We start from the raw sequence: 26,058 nt of genomic DNA on the forward strand, positions 1-26,058 counted from the left end.
TGGTCTCATGTCTCCTTAGCCTCGGGACCGTTGGTTTTTAGGATGGGAGGGAAGGCAGCGAGCCGGAGGTCGTTGAGCGGTGGCCCTGCAGGGATGCTGGTGTCTGCACCCCAGCGACAGTCTCAGGCTGCACCACAGGCCCATGCTCCATGTCCCCAGAGCCAGGCCCAGCGTGGCAACGTCCCTGGGACCTCAGACTCCAGAATGGGCACCTGCATGTCTGGGATGTGGCGGGGGAGCCACAGACAGCGTGGAAAGGACAGCGGTACCCAGGGGGACTTTCAGGCCCTCGCTCAGCAGCGTGGGTCAGGTAGCGAGCCGTTGGTGGCCTGGCTCCCCCAGAAGAGCGATGCAGACTCTCTCCCTCAGGGCACTTCCGGCTTTCTCTTCCCCTCCTTGGCTGGCACAGCTACCCTGGGTGATGTGCTCCCGCACAAGGACCTCCCCCCCCCTTCTTTCTGTCTGTGGAGCATTCTGTGGAGACCGTGGGGGGACCCAGACTGTCCCCAGGACTGCAGCCCCTCCACTTCCCTTCCACATGGGACGCCACGCATCTCCCTCCCCACCCTCGAGGGACGTTTGCAGAGGGTGGTCACCTGCTGGCCTCTTCTGCGTTCCCTGGAGTCTGGAGGGCCCGGAACTGCACTTCCAGAGGTCCCGGGGGGTGTGGGGCTTTAGATGAATCTAGACGGAGCTGTGCCCGGGCTTGCCTGACACCCAAGGTAGCTGGAGTGCTCGTCTCCAGGGTGGGTGACAGGAAGGCTGGGGATGGCACAGGCCCTTCCTCGGACGCCTGCGCTGGGGCCTCACCTTCCTTGGGCCCCTCCCTGCTGCCCCCCAGCTGCCTCGAGCTCTCAGCTGCCAGGGTCCCTTCGTCCCCGTCTGTCCTGAGCCCAGCTGCACCTCTGGGCGTGCAACCGCTCAGGCTGCCGCAGGTCCTGCCACAGAAGCACCCCCAGCAGAGCGCCCCCGCCTTGAGGGCAGCATCCTGGCCTCCCCAGGGTCAAGTTCTCCCTGCTTTCGAGCTTTCCATCACCCTAAGCGCCAGCACCGAGACTCCTGGCCAGGTCCCCTTGAGGGCATGGATTCTTCTGGTAGCTTTGCTGCATCTCAGTCTCCAAAAGCCCTTTTCTTCAAAAGCCCCCCCCCCCCCCCCCGTGTCTCTCCCACTCCTGGGGCTAGTTCTTAGGTCTATGTGCATACTGGCTCTGCCCCTGGAATCTAAGTGTCCTGAAGGCAGGGACTTTGCCTCTGGCCTGCTGCTGAATCCTGGGCGCCTGGCACATGCCTGATGCATAGTAGGTTCTCTGTAAATATTGAATGAGTGAGTGAGTGAATGAGTGGGACACGGAGCAGCAAGGGGGTCTCTGGGGGGTGAAGCCCCTGCACCTGGCCTAGAAAGAGGGGACACCTAGCCCCCCAGCTCACACTGTCTCCTCCCAGGAAAGATGGTCAGACTATATTATATTAAAGTCAGAGCAAATGGCTCTGGATGGTTGCTCTGCAGGACGTGGTGAGGCGATGCCCAGCCCGGACACGGCCCTTGGGCAGGTCATGCTGCGTGTCTCCAGGAACCACAGATGGCATCCAGCGTTGGGAGTGCCCGAAGCAGTGCATCACTGACCGCTGATCCCTTTCCCCCCAGCCCTGAATCGGTCCAGGGAGTTTGCCTCGAGACCTGGGGTCTGCCCGGAGGTGGGGTCAGAAGCACCTGTGTCACCATGCATGCTGGACACCGACTGCCCCGGGCTTCGGAAGTGCTGCCCCTCATCCCGGGGCCACCACTGCGTGGCTCCTGCTCCCCGAGGTAGGGTTGAAGCCTCGGTCTGAGTGAAGGTTGGGGTGGAGTGGGTTTCCAGAAGCAGCAGCAGCTCCGTCTCACAGAGCCTGCAGCCGTGTGCATGGGCGCGTTCCACTCCTGGGCAATGTCTTTGTCCGAATCTGGCCCCTGAAATCTCAGGGGGGCGGAGAGCTCCCAGGTGCCCCGAGGAAGGAAGAGAGTCTTGGAAGAGCAGGGACTCCAACCTCCCAAGTGTGCCCGGGGAAGCCCGGGGGCTCCGGCTGGTGCTGGTTGGAAGCTGAACTGCGTCACAGCAGGGAGATGTGAAGTTGGTGACTGGTGGCCCTGCAGGACCACAGGGACCAAGGCCATTCTCAGGGCACAGGTTTGGCAGGTCTGTGGCCTGGCCCTCACGACATACCTGATAGGTCTGAAAAGTTCTGCTCTTTTTTTTTTTTTAAAGATTTTATTTATTTATTCATGAGAGACAGAGAGAGAGGCAGAGACCCAGGCAGAGGGAGAAGCAGGCTCCATGCAGGGAGCCGATGTGGGACTCCGTCCCGGGACCCCGGGGTCACACCCTGGGCCAAAGGCAGATGCTCAACCACTGAACCACCGGGTGCCCCTGAAAAGTTCTGTCTTGACCGTGGGCTGCCCCCAGGAGAACGGGTCGGTCAAGGTTCAGAAGTAGGGAAATTATGATAAATAATGTATATATATCATATGGGATCTATGTCACAATGTTACAGCATCCGTATAGTATATATGGTATTAATACAGGATGAAGTAACAGGATACACGGTGCAAAATATCACATTATGTATAACGTGAATCAATTATACTCCTACACTATATACATTATCGTCTAAGTTATTTATGACGTATCCAGTATTATCTAGGGACATTATACACGGTAATATGCTCTACAGTGTGTGTAGGGTTATATACTTCGGGGTGTAAGAGAAGTGAGGGGTGTCCCACGCTGTCCCTGGTGGCAGATTTATGTGGGCTTCCGTGGGCCCCAGCCTGTCCCGGGCCTGTAGCTCATCAGGATGTGCCCTCGTGCAGCTCCAGAGAGGAACCCGGTGACCTTCTGGTACAATGTGACTGTCCTGGTGAAAATGGACTTCAAGTTGCTCAAGGAAGTGGACCCCCGACTCCTGGATCACATGCGGCTTCTGCACTCCATGGTAGGTGAGGCGGGGGGTGGAGGATGTGGGGAGCCTGGTCCGGCCTCCTTTCCAGGGCAGGTCCCCCAGGGCTGGTACAGGTGCAGACCCTGGGTGGGGATCCAGGGTGGGGGAAGTTCCACGAGTGACCCCAAAATGCCTGACTCTGAACCAAATGTGAATTCTTTTTTTTTTTAATTTTTTTTTCTTTTTCTTTTTCTTTACTTTTTTTTTTTTTTTTATGATAGTCACAGAGAGAGAGAGGCAGAGACACAGGCAGAGGGAGAAGCAGGCTCCTTGCACCAGGACCCTGACGTGGGATTCGATCCCGGGTCCTCAGGATCGCGCCCTGGGCCAAAGGCAGGCGCTAAACCGCTACGCCACCCAGGGATCCCCCTTTTTTTTTTTTTAATGATTTTTATTTATTCATGAGAGACACAGAGAGAGGCAGAGACACAGGCAGAGGGAGAAGCAGGCTCCATGCAGGGAGCCCGATGTGGGACTCGATCCCAGGATCCCGGGGTCACAGCCTGAGCCAAAGTCAGACACTCAACCACCAAGCCACTGGTGTCCCCCAAATGTGAATTCTTAATTAAAAAAAAAAAAAGACAGCTCTAAAGAGGTGTGATTTATGTGCAATAAAATGCACACCCGGCAGTATGCAGCTGTTCTGAGACAGAAGCGATGTCAGCTACCCCCTCACCGCTTAGAGCACGGAACCCTCGATCTTTTAGCTTAAATCAAAGCGTGCCCCAGTGTAGACGCCTCAGCTCCAGAGCTGTGCCCTCACTAACCTCACTCAAGGTGGCTGAGGTCCTCGCTCTGCAGGCATCCTGGTAAGCGCTGGGCGGGGACGCGTCGATGAGGGTCCTCGGCCTCCGCACGATTCACGTGTCATCACAGGGTTCCCCCAGGGTCCTGCCTTCCACGCACACGAAGCCAGGAACACTCCCCGCTGTGATAACCAAAAATGTGTCTAGATGTGGCCGCGCGTCCCCTGAGGGGTGACTCGGGTCCTGGTGAAGAGGCCCCCGTGGGGGGCACAGCTCATCCTTGCTGTCACCTGCGGAGCCTCCTCACCAGGAGTCCTTGCCCGCAGCTGCTGGCACCACCGTCCTGGGAGCCTTGGGATGGCCCGGGCATGGCTCCTGGTCACCGCAGGGCGGCTTTCCCAGGGTGACAGTCCCAGGTCAGGGTCACTTCCTGGGCGAGCGACCCGTGCAGCCGCCCCATGGATACAAGGGCCTCACCCTCGGCTTAATGCTCAGCTTCTGCCTCTTGAAACGTGCAATAATTTTTGAACAAGGGGCCCCACGTCTCCCTTCCGCATGGAGCCAGGCCCATGACATGGCCGGTCCCACCTGACCTTTAGGGCCCATCGACATGCCCCATCTGTAGCTGGGGCTCACGGTGTCGGTCACCGAATGGGGTCCCTTGCTGGCGTTTGGACCAGCCGGCAGGGGCAGCCCCAGGACGGATGGCACTCCCACTCACCTTGCTCTGGGCTGCCCACCTAGACAGCTATTCCAAGGCGTCACCTCCACCAGGAAGCCTCCTTAACTGTCCCAACTGCAAGTGATTTTTGTCTCTTTGTGGCTTCTTGGGGGGCTGGAGCGGCCCAGTTGGCCAGGGGAAGCCAGGTTGCCTGGCAAATCCCGACACTGCCACTCATCCCCGTGTGACCTTGGGCGAGTTACCTCTCTGTGCCTCAGTTACCTCCCACCTGGGACAGGGCTTTGAGGGCTCGGCAGTTCACGTCGCGAGCTTACGGCCGTGCTGACAATGCAGGTTCCCAGAGGCGGTCGTTGGTGTTTTAAATATTACTGTCCCGGGTCACCCCTTTCCCCGTCGGGTGCTCCAGGCAGACTGTTACCACCCACAGGGGCCCTGTCTCCCATGGGTGACTCAGGGATCCCCATGCGGTGCCCTGTTCTGGCTCCCGCCTGATGAGCCCTGTGTCCCCCGTGAGGGCGTGTCGGGGCTGCTGGGGCGCCCCCAGGGAGGCTTGGCTGGCAGGGCCTGCCCCCGTGCCGCCCATCTTCCCGGCGATCGTGCGACCAACGTGGTCCCGGGGTCTGGAGGCCAGAGGACCGGGAAAGCAAATGTGCAGGAAATGAGAAAAGGAATCTTTAAGCCTCAAAAGCACAATGGGAAGCAAACCCGGGCATACCCAATAGGAGACGGTGCCTGACCCCATCTACGTCTACCTCCGGGGGAGGGGGACCCGGGGTCCTGGGGCGGCCCTGACGCAGCCCCGCAGGCGGGAGGCTCGCACCGCCCCTTCTGGAGGCTGCGAGTCTGGACGCGAGGTGCGGGCAGGGCCACCCCAGCCGACGGCCGCAAGGGAAGGGTCCGTCCCAGGCCCCTGTCTCGGGCCTGTCGTGTCTGTGTGTCCAGAGTTCTTTGTGGAAGGACACCGGTCGTCCCGGTCCCGGGCCCACCCCAATGACCGTATCATAACTAACGACGTCTACAACGACCCTATGTCCAAAAAAGGTCACATTCCGGCGTTCTGGGGATTAGGACTTCGACACGGGTTTTTTTTTTGGAGGGACCCTCGTTTAACACCCGACACCTGTCTGCAAAAGTATTTAGGATCTGGTTGGCAGGGCTCTTACTGGGATGATGACAGATAGAGAACCATTGCAGAAGGTCTTTTCTGCGGAGCGGGGCGGGGCGGTGTGTGTGTGCACGCGCGTGTGCGCACAGTCTTTACTTCTCTGGACTGCAGTCTCCCCGTCCGTGTGACGGGTGCCTGTCCACCGAGGGACGCTCTGACTCTGGCTTCGCAGGTCACCAGCGCCTTGCAGCCGCTGCGCCCCGCCGTCCACCCCGTGCAGTCAGCCAGCGGGGACGCCGCCACCACCGTGTCATGGCTGCTGCTGGGCCTGCCGCGGCCGGTGCCCGTGGCCACCGTCTCCGTCATGCTGGACGAGGTCGTGAAGCGCGTCTATGAAGTGATCAACATCCAGGTGCAAGGTACTGCTCCTTCCCTCCGTCCTCCCCTGGGTGGGGGGCATGGGGGGGGCTGCAGGATGGACGGTCCAGCGGGTGAGGGGAGGCCTGACCTGTCTTTAGCTCTTTCTGGCCCAAACCAAGTTTAAACTCTGAGCTCCAAGGTGAAGGATTTTTTTTTAAAGAGATTTATCTATTTATCTTAAAGCAAGCAGGTGCACAAGTGGGGGGAAGGGCAGAGGAGAGATTCTTTAGGCCGACTCCCCGCTGAGCGTGCAGCCTGACCTGGGGCTCAATCTCACGACCCCAAGATCATGACCTGAGCTGAAACCAAGAGTCGGATGCTTACGTGACCCCAGGCGCCCCCAGAAGGGTTTGCACCGACATCGCCCTTCCCTTCGCTGGCCCCCTCGTGTCTCCTCCACACCCTTCCACCCCGGATTCCCCTTCCACCCAAGTGCTGGTGAGCAGGTCCCAGAACAACTGAACCGCAGCCTGTTTCTTCAGTTCTTGGCTCCCTAACCTTCCCTCTTGCCATTTCCCACCTTTGCCAAGGACACCCTTGGCCCTAGGAGGCCCGGTTAGTAGCACAGCCACAAAATTGTGCTAAACACACAGAAGTAGTCTTGTTTCTGGAAGAAATCACCTGGTCTTATTCTTTGGGGTGGGAGTGGGGGGGTCTTTGCCAGGGGTCAGCAAACGTTTTCTGAAATGGGCCACACAGTAAATATTTTTGGCTGCGGGCTGCACGGCCTCTGTCTCAACAGCTCGGCTGTGCCCTTGTGGCCTGAGAGCAGCCGTGGATGGCGTGGGAGCGGAAGGCTGGGCTCCATCCGTGGAACGTTCTTGCTCATGGCGGGAGGCACCTGCTGCCTCCTGGGCTGAGGGACAGTCGGTCTCTCTTGCTGCTGGAGAGTCTGTGACCCCAAAGGTCATACATAAAAAAGGATGTGCCAGGGTCTGGAGACCAGCGAAAGCTCCGGGGATTGCATGCCACTGCCTTCAAATCCGCAGCTGTTCCTGAAGACCAGACTGAGCCGTGCCGAAGGGGCTGTCCTGTCTGTTCTGATGAGGCTCCCCCCCCGCCACCCCGGTCAGAGACCATGAGAATGCACCAGTAGTGAGCAAGTCCAGTTTATGACTCAAGGTCGTGAGAGAGAGAGAGAGAGAGAGAATGGACCAGCAGGGGAGCCCGGGCCATCTGGTGGGGGGTGTTGGAGAGTCTTACTGCAGGACCGTGTGGGGAGAGTCTAAGGAAGGGGGCCTCTATCTCTATTCCAGGTTAGACACCCCAGTGAGCATGTGCAATGCTGAGACTGGGTGTCTCGGTAATCTCGTCTAGAAGGAGGGGGAGGCTAGCACGACGAGAAGCCATAGCTGGTGAAGAGCTAAGTCTCTCATTTCAGCCAGGACGGGGGGTGCTGCTTTGCAGGTGACCCGGTGTCTGTGTTTCCTGCCTGGCCTGGATAGGTTTGTGACGTGGCCTTGCTTTGTCCCCCTTCATCCCGGTTGCGGAGCAGCCTTGTCTGGGCTGGGGTTCTGCTAGGCCGTCCGGCTGGCGGGAGAGGGACAGGTCTCTTCTGAACGCCAAGGGGCAGCTCCATTCTCTTTCTGGTCCAGAAGACTGCCCGTCCACAGGCTCTATTCTTAGGCAGGAGCTTCGGACCTCCTCATTTCATGACCCTTCAGACTCGACACAGCCCCTAAGCAGTTCTTGCTGGTGGCAGCAGCCAACCCCTGCCACTGCCGCCGGGTGCCCATGGCGCTGCAAGGTGAGCGCGCCGCGTGTCTGGGACGTGGGCCATCCGCGTGGATGAAGGCGCCCGGCCGGCCCAGGGGCTCTCTGAGACAGAAGTTACCCTGGGATCACTGCCCAAGCCACTTCTTCAGCCCTTGGGACACCAGCCTGGAGGTTAATGGGAATGACCAGGTGCTTAGGGCTGTGACGAGTGTCTCACCCACTCCTCTTGTCAATAGATGTTGGCGAATGCTTCCTCGATGATCTCAGTGCCTGCTCCGGAGGGGAGCAGTGTTTGCACATGGAGGGCTCATCCCAGTGCACCTGCCACCCTGATCCCCTGGCCTCAGCTCCCCAGAGGCTGAACCGCATGTGTGGAGGTGAGTGATCGGGGCTCCCCTGGTGGGGGAGGCATGGCTGAGGGAACCTTCTCAGCCTAAATGGTCCACAGGCCATCGTGTCTTGCAAAGAGGGTGTGACTGGCTCATGTTCAGAGGAGAGTCACTTCCAGCATCCTGGATCCCGTAGTGGGTTCGTCCTTGGGGTTAGTGAATGTTTATGTGCCGTCCACCGTGCTGGATGCTGGTAATAGAAACACGTGCAAATAGGTTGCAACTTTTGCTCTTGGGAAACTCAGTAGAGAACACAACAGACGCTTGCCAGGCGTGACGTGCAAGGAAGATGCCTGTATAGCTCACTGCTTGCGTCTGGACCCTTCCGAGAGTGAAGGGGATGTGATCAATACTTACACCGGGACCACAGTAGTGACCTGGTCTGTCCCTGTGATCCCGCAGTCAACCTAGACGACACCGACGAGCAAGTGCCTGGCTCTGGCCCAGGTGGGTCAGGGGAGGTGACAGGTGTATACCAGGTGTGGGGTGTGCGTGTGATGGGCTTCTACTGAGCAGTGGCTGCGTTGTGAAAGTGCTGCAGCGTGGGTCCGCGGGGGGCTGGAGTCTGGGGGCCGGAGGGTGGTGTGGAGGGGTGGAATCAAGGCATCCGTTGGAGATGAGAGCCCTGGGGACTTACTGATCAATTCGATGCAGGAGAGGAAGAGGGGGAAGGGGCAGCTCACCCCGTCCTGGTTGAACCGCGAATACGTGGTGATTCGCGGGTGAGTCGGGGCTGGCGAGGGTTGTTAGCCTCGTCTTGGATGATAGTTTAAACTGAGATGGAGGTGGAATTGAGGGTCCGTGCCAGGTGCAGACCAAGTTGGACATTTGGTGCTGGAGCCCCGAGAGGGCTGCGCTACACGCCTAACTCGGGGGGTGTCTGCATCCCGGGGTCGCACTTGGACTACGGGCATGACTGGGAGAAGGGAGGGGGCCTTGGCTGGGACTCCGTGCAGGTTGGGGTGCTGACAAATTGCCGGGGGAGGCAGGAAGCATGGCAGGAAAGAGCATCCAGTGGTCAAGGAGGAACCATCCTTCTCAGACGCGAACCCCAAGGAGGCTCAGGGGAATGAGGCTGAGCCCCAGGAGGCCTGGACCCCCGGGAGGGCCTTTTGCAAAGACGGGAGTTGCCAAAGCACATTTGTGTGCTGGCGGTCCTCCGAGAGGCTGCCCTTGGAAAGTCTTCTCCGCCTCCCCACGTCCCCCCACCCCAGCTGGGGATGACGGTCACCTGCAGTTGTTGGGGTGAACAGCTCAGCCTGCAGGGCTACCTGTCTGTAGGCAGCCGGGCCGCGGGTGCAGCTGGGATGCTGAGTGGAAGACGAGCAGTTGATGGAGGGAGCAGTGAGGGTCAGGTTAGCCTTCATTCATTCATTCATTCGTGCATCCATTCCCATATACAACACACTTTAATGAGTATCTGCTATGTTCCTCGGCGTCCAGGAGCCCTTGCTCCCTTGGTTCCCATTTCAGTGAGGAAAGGACGCACATGTGGGCGAACACCAAATGTGGGGCAGCGGTTCAGGTGCAAGACAAAGGAGAGTGATGGGCTGGGTCTGGGGGCTGGGGGTGTGGCCTCAGAGGTGGTGACTAGGGGAGGCCCCGGGACATGGTGACCTTTGGGTGGAGACCAGAGTACAGTCTGGTCTGAATAACACGCCCCGCAGCGGCCCACCTGCTAACCCAGGGCCTGTGGTTGTCCCTCACGAGGCAGAAGGCACTTTGCGGATGGGATTAGCCAAGGGGCTTGAGCTGGGGGGACAGTGGTGGCTTATTTGAGGGGAGCAGAGGGGGCACAGGCTCTGGGCGGGGCTTTGATGGTGAAGGGACCACCGGCCACGGAGACTGTGCAGGGTAGGGCCTGAATTCTCCCCAGAAGTCTCCAGAAGGAGCACAGGCCTTCCCACACCTGCGTCTTCAACCTCTCACGTCCAGAGCCCTAAGAGTGAATTTCTCTTATTTTGGGGTCATTGGTTACAGAAACTTCGGAAAACTCCCACACAGAATGAGGTCAGGCCCCAGCAGAGGTGCGTGCGTGATGGAGTCCAGAAGCCAGGAGGCGGTGGGGACAGCGTGGCGAGGAGGGGGTTGGGGGTTGGGGACAGGGGGCAGGGCCAGGCACAACCCACCCGCGCAGAGGTGATAAGGCCACGGGGATTCTTAAGTCTTTATTCTGGAAACTTGTAGACAGATCGAAGCCTAGAGAGGAGTGTGATGAAGGTCCGCTGACCCCCTGGGGACCCCTTTTGCTCCATCTCTGTCCCCATCTGCTGCCCGCCCCCTGCCCCATCCTTCTGAACCCCCTTCAATGTATCACCCCGTCTGTCACACTCCAGGATGTGACTCTAGGAGATGAGAGAGAGAGATTTTAAAAAACCCAAGTATCAGATCATATCATCCCTTAAAAACCCCAAACCACAGTTCCTTAAACTCATCAAACATCCAGTCTGTTGAAATCTCTCATTTCCCATCATCATCCTAAGTTTTTGACAGTTTGTTTGAGTTGAAATCTGGGGTTTCCCTACACCTCTCTGGTTCTCCTTGTAATGGCTGGAGGAGTCGGTGCCCCTTCACCCAGTGGGGTTTCCCATAAGCTGGGATCTGCCGATGGGCATCCAGGGGCCCTAATACCTGCATCCAGGGGCCCTAATACCTGTCCCCATTCTCTGGATTTTCTAACCCACAGTTAGCTCTTCCTTTAATGGTGCTGGATCCTACGCATCTGATGAAGCCAATGGATCCCTTCACAAAATGTTCCCAAGTGCATCAAGCATATGGGACGACAGAGCAATTTGACCATATCAAGACACAGTTATCAAAATCTCACGGCCCCAAATGGTGACACAACTGTCCAAAGCCACACTGTCCCCTTCCATCCCTTCGGTCAACTGTCCATTGCTGACGTGGCTGCTCTGTCTGCCTGTCAGAAGCCTTCAGAGAAGGGCATGCAGGTGGCATCATGTCCCAGAGACTCCTGCTGCAACCGGGTCCAGTTGCCTACTCCGGCATCATCTTCATAGAGGCCTTTCCCTGTCACCTTCCTTTCCCTGTGCGCCTCCCCTTAATGGCCCCAATTTCCCAGAGTACCTGCTTGCAAGTCCTCGTCTCAGGGCCTGTTTCTGGAGAGCCCAACCTGAGTTTGTACACCATGCACATCTTCACGCATTGATTAAATCATGCAGTTCAGCAGTGGTGAGCACAGATGATGCTCAGAGGGGTGCCACATCGTCCTGTGATACGGGACTTCTGTGGTTTCCGCCGGTACCCGGGTCACGAATGAAGCAAAGGTTACATTATATTAGATGCGCATGAAAATAAAGATTCTTCTTCTCATCTATATGCGTGGACCCCTGACGTCTGCCTCTGGTCTCCATCCAGGTTAATAACCCCTAAGGTAGAGGCACATTCAGATTCAGATTCAGATTCAGATTCAGATTCAGATTTGGCCTTTTTTTGGCAAGGCTCCTTCATACGCCATAGGTTGCACGTCCTATTTTTCCACAATACGGTGTTGTCTCCGCTCCTGCGGCCTTCGTGGCAGGAGATGAGCAAGCAGGGCTTTGCTGGGACTGCCCTCTGAGTAAGACAGGGCTCTGGAGGGCACACGGGATGACCCGACGCACCTGTGCTCAGGTGCGCTCTGCTGCTGGGTGGAGAAGGGACCAGAGGACCAAATCCCATCTCTCCTTCCTTGGTGATGGAATGTGGAGTTTTCTGTGAAGATGAGCCCAGCTGCAAAGGTTATGTTTCTCTCCCTCTTTGCAGGTAGGACTCACCTTAGCTGGTGAGATATAGTGGACGCTTCCATGGGAGGTGAGAAGACTGCGTGAGGGTGCTGGCCCTGCTGAGATCAGGGTGGGCACGGCGCTACGATGGCCAAGGTCCCGATCACCATCTGAGCCCCATGGTGGCCTTGAGGTTAGACCCTAGGGATGGAGGAGCAAAGACAGAGCAGAGAAGGAGCTGGGCCCCGGGTGCCATAGACGTTCTCCACGTGAGGGGTTCACCTGTGGGGTCCGGCCTGCTCCATGTGCAGCAGCCGATCCCACTCTGAGTTGGGGCAGGGCACAAAGCAGGGACGCAACAGTTCAGGCAGGGTGCCCGGAGCAGTGGCTGGTGATGGGACAGTGGGCGTGGTGGGGACAGGCACCGGCAGGACAGCAGGGCATGAACAGGTTGGGCAGGAGAGGAGGCGTGGATGGCCTCGGCACCTGCTCTCCAATGGCCCGGCCGAGATCAGAGACAGCCCACTCCTTGTGGCCACGAAAACTTGGTCTCGTCATTCTGGAACCTGGTTTATTATTCTAACAACTTCTACCGACAGAGGAAGGTAAATGCCCGTCCTGGTGCCCCCAGAAGACTGTTTTTATTTTTATTATTTTATTATTTTTGCTATTTATTTATTATTTATATTATGTTATGTTATTTATTTATTTATGCTAGGTTTTTATTTTATTTTTTTATTTTTATTTATTTTTTTTTTTAAGCATTTTTTTTTTTTTTTTATGATAGTCACACAGAGAGAGAGAGAGAGAGAGGCAGAGACATAGGCAGAGGGAGAAGCAGGCTCCATGCACCGGGAGCCCGACGTGGGATTCGATCCCGGGTCTCCAGGATCGCGCCCTGGGCCAAAGGCAGGCGCCAAACCGCTGCGCCACCCAGGGATCCCTATGCTAGGTTTTTAAATGTTATTTAAATCCTGCTACCCATACAACTTTGCATCCTGCTTTCTTTACTCGCCATTATGTCACATAAAGTTTTCCGTGGGAGCGAATTGGGCTTCATGATAAGGATTTCCGATGGTTAAGTCATAGAGTGGTCCCCCTCAGAGGCAGGCTTGCTTTCCGTGGGGTCACTCACCTGCGGTCAACCGCGTCCTGGAAGCAGATGATCCTGCTTCTGATGTGCGGTCCGGATGTCGACAGTAGCCTAACGCAGTGTCACAGCGGCGCCTCACCTTGTCACATCGGTATTTTTGTTATCTCCTGTCATCATAAGAAGGGTGAGGACAGCGCAATAAGATATTTTGAGAGAGAGAGAGAGGGAGAGAGAGAGAGACCACATTCACGTAACTTGCATTACAGTATATTGTTAGAATTGTTCTTTTATTATCAGTGGCCGTTGCTAATCTCTTACTGTGCCTGGTTTAGAAGTTAAATTTTTATCTTAGGAATCTATGTGGGGAAACACATGATGTATGAGGGTGCGGTGCTCTCCGTGGCTCGGGCATCTGCTGGGGGCCTTGCGATGTATCCCCCCACGGGTAAGGGCGACCTCTGTCATGACCAGCTATGGCAATGATACGATGCTCTTAGGTACTTTTCTCAAGGGATGGGGGCAGTTAGCTTGCTCCCAACATTTTGCCATGAAAACTAGAACTTTCACTAACATTGTGAAGTGGTTATAGAGCTTATTGTTTTTTTTTAATTTTTTAAAAAATTTATTCATGATAGACACAGAGAGAGAGAGAGAGGCAGAGACACAGGAGGAGGGAGAAGCAGGCTCCATGCAGGGAGCCCGACGTGGGATGCGATCCTGGGACTCCAGGATCACGCCCTGGGCCAAAGGCAGGCACTAAACCGCTGAGCCACCCAGGGATCCCTATAGAGCTTATAGTTATCACTGAGTGTGAACTAGATGTTTATAAGGGGACAGAAGGGCGAGAACCCTACCTTTGTTCATAACAATAACACAGCCAAGAGCCGCTCAGCACTTAACTCTCCTGGGCTTTGAATGAGCAGTTTACAGTCTTACCTTATTTAACCCTTAGAACACCCCCAGAACGGGGAGCCCCTGGGGGGCTCAGTGGCTGAGCGTCTGCCTTCGGCTCAGGTCGTGATCCCAGGGTCCCACCCGCATCGGGCTCCCCGCAGGGAGCTTGCTTCTCCCTCGGCCTGTGTCTCTGCCTGTGAATAATAAATAAAATATCAAAATCTCAAAAAAAGAAAAAAACAAAAAAACAAAAAACAAACGCCCCCAGGAGGCATCTGCCCTTACTGTACTCATTTTCAAAAGAGGAAGTCCAGGTAAAGGAAGGTCACCGGTCGGTACGAGGTCCCCAAGCTGATTCTATGAGACAGCCCGGTCCCTGTCCATCACCGGAGGCGACCCTTCCCAGCCTCCTCTGGCTGGAGGGCGCCTCCGATTCTGGATTATCTGTTCCTGATCCAGAGCCGACGTGAGGCCTCCTGCGGGGACTCCCCCGTGGCCATGCCCCTTCTTTCCCACATCCGAGTGCCGGGCTGGGGGTTGACCAGCGCTCTGGAGCAGTGGGGCCTTTTCTTTGCTGGTGCAGAGCGTGACGGGGGTGACGATATCAGGTTCTTATTCGCTGCCTCTTCCCGCTGATGGGGTGGAGGCTGTGAGCTGATGCTGGGACCTGCGGGCTGGTCCCCAGCGTCCCTCGAGGAATGGGAGGTGTCCAGGGCGTCCTCTCCCACTGGAATCTTCCATCTCACAGCAGATGAAGCTCCTTGGAGGGAGGAGGCTTGTCTCCTGGTCTCTGCCAATGAGTCTCTGTACTTGGCAAGCAGCAGGCACTCAAAACGGTATTTATTGTCAATGCATGAAAAGGCATGTTTGAGGGTCCCTGGATGTTGAAGAAATGCACCTGCCAGCCCCACTTCTGGCAACAAAACACTCCTCTGCTGTGCTTCGTGACACTGGAGTCGGACCAGACACCAGCACCACCCTCCACGCACAAATGTGCCCACAGGGCTTCGCAGAGAACCCCCCGCCAACCATCCTACCTCTCCTGTCCCGTGGCCTCCGGGGGAGAGTCCTGTCCCATCAGCGAGCGTGGAAGGTGGGAATACAGTACTTGAGAATACTCTGGCGAGCAATCTGATAGGCGATCAGGCTCTATTTACAGTTAGGGACGTTGCCAGCCACACTGCGCCATGCTACTCGAAGTCACGAGTTGCAAGTTTCCTTCAAGATAAAGGGTCTCTCGAGGGCGAAACATCACTAGGAAAAGCTGCACCCTGTCCCCTCCCCTCCCCCCCGCCGCCCTCACTTCTCTTAGGCAGAAAAGACCAGGGAATTTTCCAGATCAGAGTGTCAGAGTGAATCCCAGCCGCGCAGCGCTAAGGGGAGCAGCATATGTTTTACATTTAGAGGCTAATGTACATGAGCAATCTGCTGGAATGGTTGAGAGGTACAGACCCCGTGGAAAATACAGCGCAAGTTTCAGATGCTTTTCTTGTGAAATTAGTCATCCGCTTAGCGACATGCAGGGCAGCTGGATTCTTGCACAAAACAAAAGCCGTCAGAAATACCTCACGGTTCCCGCTTGCTCTTCCAGGAACACGGTCTGCTTTTAGCATCAGGTGGAACTGTATTCGAGGTCGCCCTCTCTCCCTCCGACGCGGTCTCCCTCCCAGCTGGGACCTAATAGCCACTGGCCTCGTCTCCCGAACCTGGGGGTGGGCGAGGGCAGGGCCGTGGGCGGTCGGGGTGGTCGGGGCGGGTGAGACGCGGCCGTACAGCTTCGCCCGTGCTGGTGCTCCTCACCTGCCGTCAGGCTTCTGAACACGGGGTGCTCCGGATCGATGGCGGGAGTCCCCGGCATCTCTACCTTTATAAGGTTCAGGTGCCACGCTGACGGGTCCGGAGCAGAGGCTGAGCTGAGAGATCATGGGAGAGGCAGGACCCCCCAGGAGCACCCGAACTGCTTTGCCAGCGACGGGTCAGGGTTGCCCGGAGCAAACGAGGGCCCAGACCCGTGGACGCAGGGAATGTGATGTGTGTCACCCAGACCAATGTCAGGTCCTGGATCTGGTTCACGGCTGCAGGATGGGGGAAGGCCTCAGGTGCCCTCAGATCATGCAGGCATCCTGCATCCTGAACATTCTTTTCCGGGACCACATTTTAAGAGGAGTGTCCTAGCGGGCAACGAGAAGGCATCCTGCACCTGGAGGACGCAAATCCGTGTCACAGGAGGACAGAGGGAAGGAGTAGAAGGACGATTTGCATTGAAAACATCTCCAGGCCTGTCCCGCAGAGGTGGATCCGCCTTCGAACGTTAGAGGGCGGCTGACGGGCAGCATCGGAAAGACCTCGCGACAGGCGGCACCGTCCCGCAAGTAGCTGCCCCGAAAACTAGTTGGAGAAGGGCCCAGTTCCCGGAGCGCAGACCAGGTGCCGAGAAGCACAGCACCTGACCCTGTCACAGCTCTGCAGGGCACACATCCGGAGTGAGGGGTCCCGGGCCCACGGAGGCGGCGGCAGGTGTCCCTCCGGAGGTCCCGGGGGAATCCGTGTCGCGCAGGCGCATCCTTGACGGTGTGGTCTCGATTCCCGTGGATACACATCCAGTGGTGGGATTGCTGGATGCGACGGTCACCCTAGTTTTAACATTTGGAGGAGCCTCCACGCTGTTTCGAGAGCGGCTGCTCCACATTCCCACCAGCGCGTTATCTCCCGTGGTGTTGATGTCAGCCGTTCCGACAGGTGTGCGGGGCACCTCCCTGATGACCAGTGACGGCGAGCGCCTTTTCGTGTGTCTGCTGGCCACCTGGATGTCTTCTTCAGAGAAATGTCTGTTCAGATCCTTTGCCCATATTCTAATTGGATCGAGTGTGTGTGTGCACGCGTGTGATCGCTATGGAGTCGGATGAGCTCTTTACACATCTTGGATATTAGCCCCTTACCAGGTATTTGATTTGTGACTATTTTCTCCCGTTCTGCAGCTTGTCCTTTCCTTTCGCGGATGGTTTCCCTCGACGCCGAAGTGTTTTTGTTTGAGTTTGCTGTGGGGCCCACAGAGGGATGTTGCTTTGGTTGTCTCTGGTGTCTCCGACCTCATTCACCCTCTGCCTCCACAGACTGCCCTCCCATCCGGGACTACGTGACCCTCAACGTCACCAGCAGCAGCTTTCAGGTGTCCTGGCGTTTGAATTCTTCCCTGCACCGCACTTTCCACGTGCAGGTCTACAAGGGGGAGGAGCTCCTGCAGAGCGCCAGCACCGCGGGGAGGACCCTGGAGGTGGCGGGGCTGGAGGCCGGAGAGCTGTATGGGGTGAAGACCAGCTACCAGGCGTGCGGGGGCAATGTCACCGCCACGTTGACCGTCAGAACAGGTAAGGGCACCCACACGCGCCCTGCGTCTTACCTGAGGGTCTGCGGCTCCACCTCTGTTGGCCCCAAGATTCCCATCCTCTTTCGTCATCTTCTCAGGGCAGGGGCAGTCCTTCCCGGAGGGGCTGTGGGGGCTCCGTGTCCTTTGAGCGGTGCCACGGTGGCCGTCTGTGGTCTCCACGGCTCCTCTCACGCCGCTACATCTCGTCCTGTTCCGCGGGTGGTGCGGGGGCCCATGCTCACACCTGAGGTGATGAGGTGAGGAGCCCACCTTCCCGGTTTGAAGGCCTTCGCAGTCCGAGAGGGCGGAGCAAACAGTGTGATTAAGCAAAAACGGCAGCGATGGGCGCCCTGAAAGGCCTTTTTGCAGCACCGACTTCACAGGGCTGCGTCTATGCGTTCCCGGAACCGGAGCCGAGCATCACGGGGCATCCTCCCGGACCTGCTTCATTTCCCGCATGAGGCCCTTAAAAAGCTAACACGGTGCCCCCTAGATCGGCCCGTGAAGATACTTTCTTTCACCCAAACAGGTTGTAGGTGTGAACCAGGGATTCAGCTCTGGAGAGGGTGGCTGGTGTGGCCCGGGCGGTGGGGGGGATGGGGATAGGGCTCCGCAGGTGGCTGACCTCACCGCCCCTCCCCATGACTGCATCTCCTCCCTGCCTGGCCTGGGCGTACCTGGGCGGGGACAGAGGAGCTCCCAGGCCGGTCTGGGGACAGAGCACAGAAATCTCTGCGTGGGAGGCCTTGTCCAGGGACGAATGAGGGATGGAATGAGCAGGCCTTTGAGGACACCGTCCTGCAGCCTTTGGGAGCCGATTTGGGGCCGGCCCTTGCTGAATTGTCACAACACATAGAATGGGCACGCAGCGGCCCCCCCACCCCCAGAGCCCCAGCCACGAAATGGGCACACCTTGGCACACGAGGCTTCCGACTTCAGAGCAGGACCCACGTCATCTTCTCAGTCTAGGGTCCAAGTACTGCCGGGAGTAAATGAGGGAGCACTCGGTTCCCTAGGTCGTCGGGGAGTGAGGGCAGACCCCAGCTCTCCCCATCCCCTGCTTCTGCTGACCCTCCCTCTGCTCCCTCCCCAACTCCTCTCCCATGGGACATTCTGAGCATGTCTAGATGTGCAGGGGGGGGGGGGCTCAGCAACCCGTGCCCTCAGGAAAGTTCCAGAAGACTCCTGAACCGCCAGCCTCTTCTCTCCTTCTCCATGTTGTAAAAATGTCTGTTGCGTGCACGCTGCTCTCTTAAGGAGCTTGGTTCACGTTAAAGGCTCTATCGAGGTAATTCGGCGTTAGGAGGCGGTGGGCGTTCCGGTCACAGTGGCTGCAGAGCCTCACAGAGAGTCTGGATTTCGGGGGCTCAGGTGGACACTGACCCCCCCCTTCCCAGGAGGCTCTCGTTGTGGGCAGGGTCGAGGCTGACATCACAGGGACACTTGGTGCCCCGAGGACGGGAGAAGGGCCAGAGAGGCCCTGATCTAGAAACGCACGGGGTACAACCCGGTGACAGTTCCGCGGCCCTCGTGGCGCGTGCACCCAGCAGGGATAAAGGGCGCATCCGGCCCACGGCCGTTAGGTCGTCAGAGAAGCACACGGAGATGCAGCAGGACCTGCTTGGATGTTGGTTTTACTCTCGGCGATGAAAGAGACACGCGCTCCCCGTCCCATCCTACTTCTCCCGGCTTTGCTTATGGCCAAAGAGAAGGGGTGCCTCCCTTGCCGGGCGACCCCCCCACCCCGGTTTGCCGGGGACAGTCGGTTCCTGGGATGGGACTCTGGGTGCACACGCTTGGAAAGTCCTGGGTGGACAGGATGCATTGGGTACCGGGGCCTGGTGGCATCCGGCATGAGGACCCGGCCGGCTGTGTGCGTGGACGACGCGGGAAAGCCGCAGCCACGCGGGGTGAGGATGGCAAGAGGGGCCTGCGGACCGTACGTGTGCCAGCTGATCCAGGACTCCTCCCTCCATCTATCAGCAAACAAATGTCCCCTCAGAAGAGGAGACTTTCTGGGGAACAGTGACAGCAAGGCGTGTGTGACGGTTCATCACCGATTTTGGCCAATTTGCGTTGTCGCTGTTGCAGACGCCCGCGTGTTCCGAGTCACCGTCAGGGTCCTGGACCACAACGTGACGGAGGAGCTGCTCAACCCCGGCAGCCCCGAGTACCGGGACTTTTCCCGACTGCTGCTCCATGAGGTAAAGCCAAAGTGCAGACACGGTGCTGGGGGTGGGGGGTGGGGGTGGGGGGTGGAGGGGCGACTGAGCCAGACAACCGTGCGTGCTGTGCCAGCCCCTTCTCTGTGACTGCGCACGAGCACGCGTCACCCCAGCCCAGATCCTGGGCACTGATTACCCAAGTGCTGCCCCTTAGGGGGGCTCCCCTTAAATCTGGATACGGGGCCAAACGGTCTGTGAAAAGCTCTGGTTCAAGTGCGCCCCCGATGGTGCAGCTGGGTTTTCTGCGGAACCTTCCATCCAGGTAGCCCGGGGCATCTGTCTCCCTGCTTTAGTGCTGGGGCTTCACTGGGGGGGGGGGGCGTTTACCAGGGGTCACGGCATCCACCCTCCCCGTGGCTAATGAGGGGGCAGCAGTATGCAGCCCAGGGGAACCAGGCCAGCGGCCAGGGCTGTCTCCCCTTGGGTGACAGATGAACCTGGGACCCAAGTGACTTGCTAAACCACCGAGAACCATGAATGGCCTAAGATTTTATCCTGCCCTCAAACTGATAAGTTAGCCTGTTCCTGTCAGTGGGAGTGTCTCGCGTGTGTGCGGGGCATGGTGTGTGTGGGGGGCAAGGCTGGCCTCCCTCGCTCGGCATGCTGGCCCCGCACACTGGTGGCCCCGGTGTTTCTGGGGGGGATACAGCCCATGAGGGGCGCAGCTGCAAGTAGCCACTACATCTCTCCATCTGTCTCACACACACGTCGCCTGCACACCGATTTCCAGGGCGCACAGTGGTTTGTGCGTCTTGTGCTCCGTGACAGGAAGCCCAACTGTCGTGGTGACTGGGATTCTCACAATCGTAGTGGGGACCGCGGCTGTCCCTGGGGAGGCCCTGGGGGAGGTGCGGGGGGCCAGGTGCTCCTGTCTCTTCTTGGCCCCTAGAGGCTGGTCACCGGACACCTCCTCTTGGTCACCAAGGGGACACATTCTGTGCACCATTTTGGGGGGTCACACGGGCCCTGCCCAATGGTTTTGGAGACGCTGGTGGAAGCATCTGCTCTGAGTGGCTGTTGCCTCTTCTCCACTAGGTTGCAAACGCCTTCCCGCCAGCGCTGTCCGACCTGTACAGGAGAGGCAAGCTGAAGGTGCGCATCGTGTCTCTCCAGGCCGGAAGCGTGGTGGTGACGCTCAGGCTGCTGCTTCAGGACCCTGAGTTCCCAGTGGGACTCTCCACGCTGGCGCCCATGCTCCCGCCTCTGTGGGCGAGCCGGGTGTTCCAGATCGACCCGCGGGGCACACGCGTGCAAGGTCGGTTCTCCTCTATACCCGAGCCCACTGCCGCCAGGCCCCTCAGAGGCCCGGCCACGCGATTTCAGGTCCATGCGTATTTATCGTGAAAGATCGATCAAGTGCATGAAATTCGAATCCTTATTCTGTGTTCCTGCGTGGGGGCCCACCTGCATCCCACGCTTCTTGCTCCGGTGGGAGAGGGACCCCAGAGCCTGGGGCCCAGAACACGAGGTGGGACGGAGCTGGAGGACCCGGGAGGGGAAGGGCCTTGGGGGCCGCCGTCCCCTGCGCCACCTGCCAACCGGCCTCTAGTTCCTTGGCCTGAATGTTATGTAATTTCACTTCATGTTGCCTTGAGGCAGGAAGTCTTAGATCAGGGGAGGGGGAGACACCTTGGGACAGACAGAGGAGGGTGGTGGGGAGACGGAGAGGAGAGAGACAGTCAGATGTAGGGGTAGAGAAGAGAGAGACAGAGACACAGAGATACAGAAACGGGGATACAGACGTAGGGAGAGACAGAGATAGACAGAGACAGAGATAGGGAGAGAGCAGAGAACAGGCTGATGTGTGAGGCAGGGATGACGTTCCCCAGCGGGGGGTCCTCAGTTGCTCCCTCAGTTCCACCCAAGGCCAGACCCGAGCATCCCTCAGGGGAGCCAGCAGCCCCGAGTGCTGCTTCCCGGCCCGGCCCTGTGCACCAGGCGTTGGGTTACTCTTGCTCCTTGCCCGCGGGTTGAAGGGGTGGCCTCCCCGCACCCCCCCAAGAAATGTCCACCTAGAACTGCAGATTTAGTTTGGAGGAAGCGTCTTTGTAGACAAAATTAAGGTCAGGATCGGAGATCGCCCAGGATCGGGGGAGCGCCCTACAGGAGAAGATGCAGAGGAGGAGAGACCCAGACACAGGGAGGACGGCCGCAGGGAGACCGAGGCCGAGGCTGGGGGCCACGAGCCCAGGAACACCGGGAGCCCCAGAGGCCGGAGGAGGCAGGGAGGATGCTCCCCCTTCTGCCCCGAGCCCCAGATGGGGCCCCGCCGCCCCTGGATCCTGGACTTCGGCCTGTGCAAGTGTGAGAATGAACCCTGTTGTTTCGAGCCAGCTTGGGGGCTCGTGAGGATCTGGGAGGGGAAGAAGAGGCAGAGGAAGAAGAGGCGCCTTCGTCGCTCATGTTCTCAGGGTGTCAGCAGGTCCCGTCAAGCGTCCCCATGAGGTCCCATGAGGTCGCCCTGCAGGCTCCTGGAGGCCTCCCGGTGCTGGCACCCCCTTCCTGCCTGGTGACTGGGGTGGGGGCGCCCGGCCCCGTGCAGGGTCTTGTGACCCAGCGACTGCTGCTTGTGTCACCAGAGCCCCGGGCCCAGCCCCCCTCGGGCAGGCAGCCCAGGCCCCGGGCGGGGCACCGAGAAGCGCACGCGTGGCCGTCCTGCGGAACGCCAACAAACCGCAGCACGGAGGGCTGCTCTGCTCGCGGCTGCACAGAAATGCTATTGTTGGCGCCCTCGGAGCATTCCTGGGTGGCTCGGGGGCTCTCGCCTCCGTGAGTCAACATGTCCCAGCAGCGCGGGGGGTCACGTTGTCATGACCTCAGCTTCCCCCTGAGGCCCATCTGTCGTGGGGGGGTCAGTGGCTGGCCACGTGTCCTTGGTCTGCCTCCAGGAGGGCGTGCCCCCCGCTGAGCAGCACCCTGTTGCTCCGAGCCGCGCCCTCCGGGGCCGCTCGCCCTCCCGCAGCTGCAGGGCCCCCAGGAGCGAGCCCTCCCCCTGCACCCCGAGGCGTCTGGTGGATCCAGAAGGTGCCGAGGCCCCCTGGGCACTCTCACTCCAGACCTGCCTCCTCCCTCTGGACTGGAGAACCACCTGGCCTGGGGCTCTAACGCAAGACGAGACAAAGCGTCCTGCCTCACTCGGGCTTGCTGGCCAGCTGCTCCGGCGGGGAGGCCGGTGAATCACCGTGGCTAAAAATAGCCGCCAGGTGTTCAGGGGTGGGAGCCCGTTCTGGACTGCGGGGCTCTGCTCGCTCATCCCAGGTCCCAGCCCCCTCCACCCCCCAAAACCCCTGGAGCTGCCTGCAGGCTGTGGAGGAAGTGGGGCAGGGCTCCAGGAAGGCCCGGGGGCGGGGACACAGGGCCCTGTCTGGGGGGGCGGGGAGGAGAGGGGGCGGTGGGAGGTGACTGTTGCATCAGCTGATGAGCCCTCGGGTCTCAGGGAGCTGTTCCATGAGCTTCCGTGAAGATCACATGAAGCAAAATTGAAAACCACAGGACGAGAACAGCCCTTGGCTGCAGAGTTTTCTCCGCATAAAACCGAGTGTGCGTCCTGTGTCATGACTTAAATATGGGCGAGTCTGGGCTCCTCTGGCCCAGCGAGCATGGTGGAGCCAGGGGAGCCTGTGACGGGCCGGGGCACAGGGTGTCGCCAAGCCCAGCCCAGCCCAGCACCCCCAGGTGGGCCCCCGGCTCGGTCCCCCAGCAGAGGCCACTCCGTTCTGAGCCACCTTCTCCCCTGGGGCGGGAGGGACAGGCAGGCAGTGATCTGAAAGATGGATTCGGGGTGTGGGGAAAGCTGTCCCCCTCCCCTAGCCCGGCTCCTCCTCGCCTGGGATGCAGCTTGAGATATTTACTCCTTCAGGTTTATCATGCGTGTCACATGTAGCACTTTATCAGTCACATGTCAAAGTGCACGAGACCATCAGATGTTTCCCTGCGAGAGTGGGGGTGGCAGTTCCCCCGGGGGGGCGGGAAGAGGGGGTTGGAGAGCAGAGGGGGCCCCAGGAGCCTTGCTTCACGGGTTGGCTAGTGCGGGTCCAGGCTGCCGCTGGCTGGAAAGTGCCGGCTGTGTTGGGTGTGGTGGGTGAGCAGGTGCTGGGGGCCCCTTACCTGACGCTCTTCCTTCGGCCCACAAGGGTCAGCGCTTCCCAGTGACATGGGCTCTTTGGGCTTCTTAGTGTTCAGGACCGTTCCTCCGTGCGTCTCTAAGAGTTCCGGTTAGATTTACCCAGATGCCTCCAGGCTTGGCTAGTTTTCTTTGCTGAAGAGCTAAATATTAGGGGGATGTTGGCCCATTGGTGAAGAGGGGAAGCATCCTGGTTTTGGGGTCTGGAAACAGAATACACAGGAGAAGAATATATTCACACCAGTGGGTGCCAAGGGCTCCAAAGGGAATGGACAGTCGCTAATCTTTGCCCCCAAAGCAGCCAGCCGGCGGTGAAGGTTGTCGCAGGGAGATGCGGGGCCTGCGGTCTAGGTCACAGACAGGCTTCCGGGGGGCGGGGAGCCCACCACCGACCCCGGCCTTTGCCCCTCGACTGCTGGCTGCGGAGGTGCTTGCGGAGAACTCAGCTCCGTTGCTGTTTTGCCTTGTGAGCAGCCTCCGGCCGTTACTCAGCAGCTCGTCCCGTTTCTCTCCCGCCCCGCAGACTGGGACGAGTGTGCAGACAGTCTGGGGCACGACTGCTCCCCCGCTGCCCAGTGCATCAACCTCGAGGGCTCCTACACCTGTCGGTGCCGGACGGCCAGGGACACCAACCCCGCCCGAGCGGGCCGGGCCTGTGAGGGTGCGCCCCCCACCCCCACCCCCGGGACCTCCTATCCCATAGCCTCTCTAGCACCCACGGGCCACTGTCCCGCATCCTTCCCTTATTCGTGTAACGTAGGGCACACCGATGCCGGTCATCTGCACCGAGCCCTGCGCTGAGCCCAGATCTAGAGAAGTTGCCCCATTTCCTCAAGGGCCGGGTGGATTCAGCTGCAAGAACGGGGCCCCGTGCTTATGTCCTGGCTCTGCAGCCCCCCAGCTGGAGTCCCGCTCGTGGCACCTGAGAGCTCCCATTTATCCAGTGGAGAGGCCCTGCCGCCCCCTCGGAGAGCTGCAGACACGAGCCCCACTAGACATTCGTGATCCCATCACCCCCAATGAGACAGCCTTTGTCCCCACTTTTGGGGCCCCCCCGGGAGGCTCTCGCTCATGGGTGGCATCTGGTAGGTTTTGCTTAGCGTCTTTGGACCAGGTGTCCCCTCTGAGAGTGGATGTGTGTCTCAGTAGGTGACACGGTGAGCCCCACGGGAGGTGTCCTGGCTCCGGCAACAGGAGTAACAGCCCCAGTTCTCGGCACAGAAACAACAGCCCTTGACCGGGAGACTCCCGCCTTGTGGCCCAGCCCTGGGTACCCAGGGGGCACACCCGCAGCAGGCCAGGCCCAGACCCCAGGCCTGCCACCCAGGAGAGGGGGCAGCGACGTGGTGAAGCAGGACGGGAATGGCACAGGCCAGGGCATGGAGGAGGAGGTGCCCAGCATGGCCCCAGGCTTGGTGACAGGCCCACCGACAGCCAGCGGGGCTCCCGGGAACTCCCATGGCTCCCCTCCTGGGGCCATGAATGTCTTGCTGGACACCCCTGGATGGTTGTCAAGAAACTCCAGCACAGAGCCACCCGTCTGGCCCACACCTACTGAGGGCCCCGCAGACCACATCGAGTGGCACGCCGGTCTCCCCACTTGGAGAACACCACCAGCGCCCCTGGACCCCACAGGGCCACAGAACATGCACCCTGGGCCCTCCAGCTCCCCGGACCTGCCTTCAGCCCTCACCCCTGAGTCTCTGAAGCTTCCGTCCTGTGGTGAGTGCCTCGGATGGCGTGTGCTAGGGGGCCTGTGCCCCGAGACCCCGGGCACACCGGGGAACCCTTGCGTTCCAGTTGGTAAAGGCTCACACGGTCATTGAATCAAAGACCTTTGAGAAAAGTCAGGTGTCTTGCTCATCGTATGGCTGCGCCAAGTGGGGCACAGCACAGCCCTGTCCCTGGGGGTGGCCTCTGTCTTGTTAGGACTGAAACCTGGTCCCTGTGCTTTCCCCAGTTCTCCCCTGCCTGTCCCCAAGCCTTCTGGTCGCCCATCAGGAGCAGGAGGTCGGGCCCAGGAGGAGCCTGTGGGGTGCATGTGTGCCCTTAAGCACTGCAGAGCCCCCCCACCCAGGAGTGCTGGACACCCCAGCATTTCCACGCCTCCCCACAGTGCAGAAGCCCTGAGCCCTAGCACAGTCCCTTGCACCGTGCAGACCCCCTGGCAGTTCTACTGACAGCACACAGAGGGCTTGGCCATTGCCAAGGTCCTGGGGCAGCACCGTAGATGGGCGGCAGCCCCGGCCGTGAAGCTCCCACGCGGCATCCCTGTGAGCTCACGGTGCTAGCCCGACCCCGGCTTGCCGCCAAATAGAACCTAAACGTAGCTCCATCGGTGCATCTCCTCTGCTGAGTGTTGCACGTTCCAAGACTACACGGCAGGCCCCGTAAGTCAGTACCGTCGAGCGCCCCCCGGGATCACCCTGCGGGAATGGCTCCGAAGCCAGCCATGGCCACCTGTGCTGGCCCCTCTATGAGTCTGCTCAGGGGTGGTGGGGTACCCCCTCTGGAAGAGCCACCCAGCATCTGCTCAAGAGGTTTGCTTTGGGGAAGACCAGGGACCTCAGTGGCAGAGAGAAAACCAAACCGGAAGG

General features: G+C 59.1%; 1 protein-coding gene and 1 long non-coding RNA gene across 2 annotated transcripts in view; one reads left to right on the forward strand and one right to left on the reverse strand.

The window, feature by feature from the left end:
* The window catches only part of UMODL1 (uromodulin like 1), a 58,859-nt gene that overhangs the window by 5,725 nt on the left and 27,076 nt on the right, over positions 1-26,058 (forward strand). The window contains exons 3-11 of the mRNA XM_072807291.1: positions 1,646-1,807; positions 2,849-2,970; positions 5,742-5,928; positions 7,882-8,022; positions 16,860-17,114; positions 19,205-19,317; positions 20,374-20,593; positions 23,985-24,122; positions 24,611-25,183. Of these exons, the coding sequence (XP_072663392.1) occupies positions 1,646-1,807; positions 2,849-2,970; positions 5,742-5,928; positions 7,882-8,022; positions 16,860-17,114; positions 19,205-19,317; positions 20,374-20,593; positions 23,985-24,122; positions 24,611-25,183 (1,911 nt within the window). The remainder of the gene's footprint in view (positions 1-1,645; positions 1,808-2,848; positions 2,971-5,741; positions 5,929-7,881; positions 8,023-16,859; positions 17,115-19,204; positions 19,318-20,373; positions 20,594-23,984; positions 24,123-24,610; positions 25,184-26,058) is intronic.
* LOC140621360 (uncharacterized) lies at positions 10,207-14,972 on the reverse strand. The gene is made up of 4 exons (XR_012021075.1): positions 14,032-14,972; positions 13,789-13,940; positions 12,895-13,019; positions 10,207-11,960 (listed from the first exon to the last, which is right to left on the reverse strand). It is a non-coding gene; the product is annotated as an uncharacterized lncRNA (long non-coding RNA).

The sequence above is a fragment of the Canis lupus genome, chromosome 30 (assembly GCF_048164855.1).
Source record: "Canis lupus baileyi chromosome 30, mCanLup2.hap1, whole genome shotgun sequence".
In the NCBI taxonomy this organism is placed as follows: Eukaryota; Metazoa; Chordata; class Mammalia; order Carnivora; family Canidae; genus Canis; species Canis lupus.